Consider the following 8060-nt stretch of genomic DNA (forward strand, 5'->3'; position numbering starts at 1 on the left):
TTTGTAACTCTTGATTATTTTGAAATTTGGGGATTTTGATGATACGAGTTAGGGTTTGATTATAGGGTTTTGTTTTGAAAGGGGTTTGGGATGATGTCGAATCTTGTTGGAGTTAAGGTTGGGTTTGGATTCAAAACGGCGGCTAAAAGGGTTTTTATCGAGAATTGGATGCCTTGTTCGAAGGAGAGAGGGTTTTAAACCCGACTGTTCAACAGCGGGTGGTTGTGGCTGGTGGTAGTCGGCGGAAAATGGTGTTCGGTGGTGGTGATGGTGGTAGGTGGTGGCACCGGGGTGGTGGGTGGCGGGCGATGCCGGTGATGTCAGGTGGTGGGTGTAGAAGAGAGAGAGATCTTGTAGAGAGAGAGAGAGAGAGAGTAGAGACTATGTATTTGTTGTGTGTATATTTTACATTTAAATACAAATTACCAAAGTACCCTTATTTTATATATGTAATTACCAAAATACCCTTTCAGTTAACATACAATATGGATCTTAAGCCCGTGGAGCAAACTGGCGACAAGACCGAAACATCAGGGAGTAAAATGGCTATTTTTAAAGGACTGGGGCAAAACCGTTAAAATGACCAAACCACAGGGAGCAAAACAAAAGTTTACTCACACACACACACACACACACACACACACACACACACATATATATATATATATATATATATATATATATATATATATAGAAACGGGATCAGGAGAAAACGCTCAAAAGTGTGAGAACGGTGAGAACGCATCCTGGCCCAACACGTGTCACGCGGCTTAGAGAAGGCGGAGGGGCTTTTTTGTCCTTTTATCTTCTGCTTTTCTAGTTCCGCTTTTCCCAATATTGTTTTATTTTTTGGGGTTTAAGATTTTTGGCGTTAACCAAATTCAATAATTAATGGCGTCTAATGGTTTCATCATATTAACATTTTGGCGTTTATGGCATTTTTGAAATCGTATGCCATTGGAACCCCAGGGTGGTCAGGAATCTATCTGAATGGCGTTTTTTCAAAGCGTTTTAAACAAGATGGCACATTGTTCTATTATTTTTTATATACATTTTGGCGTTTGTGGTAACTTGGCGTTTTACAATTGTAAGATTATATCACAACCACAGGGAAAAAAATAGAAGCGAAGAAAATAAATTAAAAATCATAATCGGATCTCTCTTCACAATCTTCACTGTCATCAGTCTCTCTCTTCTTTAATAGTACAAGAGTTGTCACCAAATATATGGTGTTTTATTTAAAACTTAACAAACTCATCGGTTTGATTATTTTTGCCTGCTCGTCTGTTGAAGTGCCTTTTGTGGATGTTTGGGTACATAGATCTGTGACGTGTGGGTGGGTTTTTCGCTTTTTCTTCATCGTCGTCTTCATCTTTATAATCATGGCACTCTTCAGTGTCATTGATTTCTTTTCCTCATCCAAGCCTTATTCAAGAACAAAGAACACAAAATGACATTCCATTGTCATCAGTATCTTTTTCTTGTAAAATTGTCCATCTCATGTAGCAAAATCTTTCTGGGTTACTCCTCTCAGCTAACAATCCATTCAGTGAAACTTCATGAAGAGCAATACTGAATATCCAAGATAGCATATTAGCGATCTTTGATTTTTTTTGGCGTTTTGCAGTGAGTGGTATTTATTAGTATTTTGGCGTTTGTTTTTTGGTTTGATTAAATGGAAGTTGCTGAGAGTTATTATTTTATAGGATTTCTTTTAGCGGCGTTGGTTAGGCGGTGCATTTTTATAATAAAGTATTCGTCTTTTCGGTTACTGTTTGTAATTGTTATTTTTGATAAGCTTTTTTCTCTGAAGTCTGTAACACGTCCCGTCTTTCAAGTTTGGCGTTTTAGATTCTAATATAATAAATTTTCCTTCTCTTAATTTTTTACTGTTTTGTAATTACTGTTTCTAGTTACATTTGCAAGCTTGCTTTTTATTTTTTTTATTTTTTGGGTATTTTATAATAGTTTTTCAAAGTAATTTTATTATAGTTTGGGAGTTTTTGTGGGCGTTTTACGGGATGATAGCGTTTAAACAAACATTTTGGCTGTTTTGACGTTTTTATTATATATGACGTTTTTATTACATAACAATCAACTGAAAAAGAAAATAAAAAAAAGAATATATAAACAATTGATCTTCCAAATCTTCACTGTCACGAGTCTCTTTCTTCTTTTTTGAATCATATTAACTGGCTGGTTCGACTTTCGTATGATTCATTTTGTTTTTTTGTTTTTTCAAGTAGTTTTTTGTGTGGCTGTTTGGAAGCACACAGTCTGACATCAGCATCTTTTTCTTGAAGATTTGTCCGTCTCATGCAGCAAAATGTTATTGAGTTTAGACCCTTCAGCCAACAATCTTGAATTTTCCAATGAACGATGTTTGATTTTATAACTTTTTTGGCGTTTTACCGATAAAAAGAACGCCACCAAATAAAAGCACCCTTAAACTTCAAAAATTGATCATGCTAAAATCAATAATGTTTTACTGTATGATATGGACAACATTGTTAATACTCGGTTAAGAAAGATAACTGACAATGTTGTCCACCCCATACAGCTAAACTTTATTGACAACAAACCTTAATAATGTTTTTGTATGTTTTGGCGTTATAAATTGGATGGAAGTTGAGGATAAGTCAATAAGATTTTACTCAATGAAATGGACAATATCCTCACTTAAGGATTTTGTCCATTTCATTGAGCGAAATTTTACAGACAATCAAACTGAATTTAAAAAAAAAACGTTTTGGGTTAGAAGATATTTGATGTTTGGCGTTTCTGAGGCGAATGGGATATATCAAATATGGCGTTTGGGTTTTTGTGTGTGTTTTTAATTGAAGGTCTGAGATGTTGTATATATAGGATTTTTTGGCCCTTTTTTAGGCGGGATTTTACTATAATTAAGTTTGTCGTTTTATATCTAATGACGTTTTACTAAGAATGACGTGTGATTTTTGTTTTTGGCGTTTTATTTCATGAGACGGCGTTTTGTGTGGAGAAGTCAAAAGACCATTTTACCCTTAATGAAGCGCGTCCACGTAATAAAATTGATGTTATTTACGAAAACGCCACCGCGCCAATCTAGTCCATAGATTGTTTTGATCGGACGATCATAAGTGTTCTCACCTTTCTCACACTTTCTACCGTTTTCTCTAAATCCCGACCCTATATATATATATATATATATATATAGGGTAGGGTTCCAGCGTGAACAACCTCCCAAGAGTGAACTGCGTGAACAGATCTGGACCCTTGATTTCCTTTTTAGTTGTTAAGGGTATGATTGTAATTATATAAAAAACTAGATTTAAATCATTATTTTAATAATTGAATTAAGTTACATTTTTTCAAATTTAAATTCATTATCCACATTATGTTTTATTTATTAATAAGATAATTATCAAAACAAACAACAAATCACTAAATTTCAATTTTAATTTTTATTTCAGATTTCATCACCAGAATTCAGATTTTGATTTTTAAGATCCACGTAACCTTCATATTTCAACGGTATACACATGTATACTTGGATATAAATAGAACAGTACACATGTATACTCAGCATCGTACATATGTGTAATTATCTACATAATACATACATAGAAACAATACCTGTAAAACTATTTTATATTTAACAAATTACAAGTTCCATAATGTTTTCCAAACAAACAAAAAACATATAATTACAAGTTCCAGTTTCGTAAAAACAATAAACCCAACATAATCGAAAAAACAAAAAACATAATCTTTTACAACTATTCGCCACGTTGTATGCTGAATCATCCTTATCGACCTTATACGTGAATCATCCTTATCGACCTTCCATCTCCACTTTTGTCGTTAACGACATCTCCTATAATAGCACAATAAAACTCAACAACTAATATTTTGCATAATTCACAAGTGTACAACAACAACTTTATACATTTAATACACAAAAAATTATGAGATATCACAAAAGCAGACGCTATACACATGTGTACATTGAGTTAAAATTAGAGCAAAATCAGAATACACATGTGTACATCGCATTAAAAACAAAGCAAAATCAGAATACACATGTGTACATCGCGTTAAAAATAGAGCAAGAATTGAACAAAAAAAACTCAGCAACTAATACTTTGCATAATTCACAAGTGTACATCAACAACTTTAAAAGCAGAACAAAATCAGAATACACATGTGCACAAGTAAAGATATAAAATTAACACCAAAACCAATGAGATACATTATGAGCGCATAAGAAAACTCAATGCTTTCTTTATTATATACATCACCTAATTGATAAAAACAATAACTATTACCTTTCTCTAGGGTCCCACTCTTGGTACAGCTGACTACAGATCTTCCACCTAATTTGAATTTGTGATTAATAATAGAGCTTCAAAAAGGCTGTATATTTTTTCTTAAACTAGTACTTACTTCAGGGAACTTTTCAAAATTCTGAGTATCAAGTTCTCCAGTAACAACGGGTTTATACGCAGCTTCCATTTCATACAGCATATCCCACTTCACCCCTTTAAACCATGGGTGTGCCTAAAAGAACATACATTAGTAACAGATGTAAAAACTTCAAAAGTGCTGAATTGAAATTTTTATAGTCTACCTACCTTTATTTCTTCGACTCCACGAGTACCCAACCTTGATTCCACATCGCATAGCAAATGACAGATGAGATCCCTAGCCTCATTTGAAATTTTTGGTTCCTCGGGGAATTTCAAACATGTCATCGAGTTTATGTTTGAAATAGGTATTCTTACTGGAGAAATCACGGCTGCCGTTGATGTTGATTCTCACCGAACTGACGGCTTCGCCGTCAGTTGCCGCCGCTGCCGCGCGTACCCCTCTTTCTCCCTCTCATCTCTCCCGCTGTTCTCTTTCATTCTTCATCTTCTGCCGCTCGATCTCTCTCTCATCATGGTTCTGAATTTTGTGTGTGCAGTATAGGAAGAAGGAGGGTTGGGGGTTGTGTGGAATAGCTTGCCGGAAAAAACGTCCTGAACCAGCCGGATGGTAGGTGGCCGGCGGTGATGGTTGCTGGTTTACGGGGAGAAGATGAAGAACGGGATGGTTGGTGGCCGGCAGTTGATGATTCTTGATCTAGGGTTGAATATGTTGATTACTTGATTTGTGAGAGAGAGAGAGTGTGATTTATGCAATCAATGCAAAATGGAAATTACACATATACCCTTTTTATATTTAATTAAATTGGAAAAATTAATCAAATAATTACCATCATGCCACTCACTAAAATCTCAAGATCATAAAAATCAAGGGCCCAGATGAGTTCACGCAGTTCACTCTTGGGATTTTGTTCACGTTTGAACCTAATGCTATATATATATATATATATATATATATATATATATATATATATATATATATAGGGTAGGGTTCCAACGTGAACAACCTCCCAAGAGTGAACTGCGTGAACAGATATGGACCATTGATTTCCTTTTTAGTTGTTAAGGGTAGGATTGTAATTATATAAAAAATTAGATTTAAATCATTATTTTAATAATTGAATTAAGTTACATCTTTCCTAATTTAAATTCATTATCCACATTATGTTTATTTATTAATAAGATAATTATCAAAACAAACTAAAAATCACCAGATTTCAATTTTAATTTTTATTTCAGATTTCATCATCAAAATTCAAATTTTGATTTTTAAGATCCACGTAACCTTCATATTTCAACGGTATACACATGTGTACTTGGATATAAATAGAACAGTACACATGTGTACTCAGCATCGTACATATGTGTACTGTAATTCACAGGTGTACATCAACATTTAATAGAAAAAAATATGAGATATCACAAAAACAGACGATATACACATGTGTACATCGCATTAAAAAGAGGGCAAAATCAGAATACACATGTGTATATCGCATTTAAACAAATAATTATTTTAATAATTGAATTAAGTTACATCTTTCCTAATTCTTGATTTGATTTGTGAGAGATTTATGCAATCAATTTAAGATTGAAATTACACATATACCATTTTTGTATTTAATTAAATGAAAAAAATTAACCAAATAATTACCATCATGCCACTCACATTAATCTCAAGATCATAAAAATCAAGGGCCCAGATCAGTTCACGCAGTTCACTCTTGGGATTTTGTTCACGTTTGAACCTAATCCTATATATATATATATATATATATATATATATATATATATATATATATATATATATATATAGTAGAGGGTTCAAATGAGAACAATTTTGTTGGACCGTTCTTTGACCCGTAAAGTCAGTCAGAGTAGCTCATCCTCACATATAAAGGCGGAATCAGAATATGCAAGGTTACAACAGCTTGTCCTATTAATCTCCTTTGCTTTTATTGCTTTCTGATGAAATTTTGACAGAGTTTCGCTCCAGCATACAAACACACGTCTTTGGACCGCTCAGACGACTTACCTATATATAGACTTCCAGGTTCGCTTATGTGACAGGTCAAATAAGCGGACCTGGTACAACTTGACACAAAAGCGGACCAACTAAGACCATGGTTGCAAAAGTCGCTAGGCGCTCCCTAGTCGGATTCGGGAGTACTCGGGAAGTACTCGGCTTAGGCGGAGACTACTCGGGGAGTAATTGGCCTGGGAGACCAGTACTCATGCCTCGGCAGCCTACCTTGTAGCGAGTACTCGGGGAGTACTCGGAGCCTAGGCGGGACTTTTACAACCATGGCTAAGACCACATGAGCGGACCACTATGTAATATGACAAATAAGCGAACCTAACCCTATTTTTCATAATATTTACAATTTGACCCCCTATTGACCAATTTTGACTTCAGACTTTTTGTAGACGCAGTCAACAGACATTTCGTGCATCAACAGACTCCCCCTTGGATGTTGACGTAGTCTTTATCAGTCTTCAGTTCCATAGTCTTCAGTCTTAGTCTTTTCCTCAACTCTGTCTATTCTCACAAGCATTCTTCACAGGTTTCAAAATTAACACCTGGCTCTAACTTCAACTTCCCAGTAGTTGTTGATCCAGACTCCCCCTCTTAGTATGCTGGGATCTGAGGTATCTGGTTCAAGCTTTGACAATTTGCCTCCGTTGGGAATAATGAAGTCTCCAAACCTGTTACTCAACCAATAATCATTACAATCTATCTTTTCTAAACTATAAACAAATTCAATCAGCACTAAGAAAAATCCACTCAAGTTTTCAAGTTCAAGTTAATGACCCTGAACACCTGATTAATCTACCAAGTCCAATTTAATGACCCTGGTTGATCTTTTTGACGAATCAATCTGATTTAGTAAAATCATTTTCAACTTTTTCTGAAAATAACAAGTATCAACTTAATGAACTTGTTTGTGACTTTGAAAACACTCAATCTTCCAACAATGTAAGCTCTCCTCATTCTTCAGCTCAGAATCTCCTGCATCTGCTTCATCTTTCTAGAATCCGACAATCAACTTTCCACTCTGGTTTGTCTAAAATAAAACAGAAATGTAAAATCTTTTTGGATTTTTAATGTGATCTAAACTAAGAAATGAAATACAGAAAACTTAAATTGCAGAAAGTAAACTATTTACAGGTTTATTTTTGACGAGCGTGTCAGGGAATCATATCAGCTTTTCAGACAGATTACAAGTACCGTTAAGCTATATTACATACACAGACTTAAACAATTCACCTTGATTGTCGATATACTGATCCATTTTAAATTCTCACACAAACTTCAATCTATTCAGGATACCGTTTAAGTGTTTTAAGAACTTAGATCAATTCATGTGTCCCACCTCTTGAATATACTCCCGTATCCAGAATCTCAATATCCAGTCTTACAGGTATCCACACTACAATGATGTCTGTACATAAATTAGGGGTAAAATGCGAGAACTGAGGGATCTCAGGTCAGAACTTCCGTTCAGCAGAGAGATATCAGCTTCGACTTTGCAGTGTGTCCCCTTTAGAGGATCTTTTCAGCTACAACAGATGATTATCAATTTTATTGTCTAATCAGCTGAGGGCTTTATGCTATGTTTCAAGCATTTTGGTGAAAGTATTAGCCAGGGACTA

General features: G+C 34.8%; 1 protein-coding gene across 1 annotated transcript; it reads right to left on the reverse strand.

Moving 5' to 3' along the window:
- Positions 1 to 4218: 4218 nt before the first annotated feature.
- On the reverse strand, positions 4219 to 4734 carry LOC110922295 (serine/threonine-protein kinase 38-like). Its single transcript, XM_035987107.1, has 3 exons — positions 4614 to 4734; positions 4426 to 4539; positions 4219 to 4355 (listed from the first exon to the last, which is right to left on the reverse strand). The coding sequence occupies exons 1-3, from the start codon at positions 4731 to 4733 to the stop codon at positions 4341 to 4343; spliced, it is 249 nt and encodes an 82-aa protein (XP_035843000.1). The 5' UTR covers position 4734; the 3' UTR covers positions 4219 to 4340.
- Between the last annotated feature and the right edge of the window lie 3326 nt (positions 4735 to 8060).

Source organism: Helianthus annuus, chromosome 17 (genome assembly GCF_002127325.2).
Source record: "Helianthus annuus cultivar XRQ/B chromosome 17, HanXRQr2.0-SUNRISE, whole genome shotgun sequence".
NCBI lineage: Eukaryota > Viridiplantae > Streptophyta > Magnoliopsida > Asterales > Asteraceae > Helianthus > Helianthus annuus.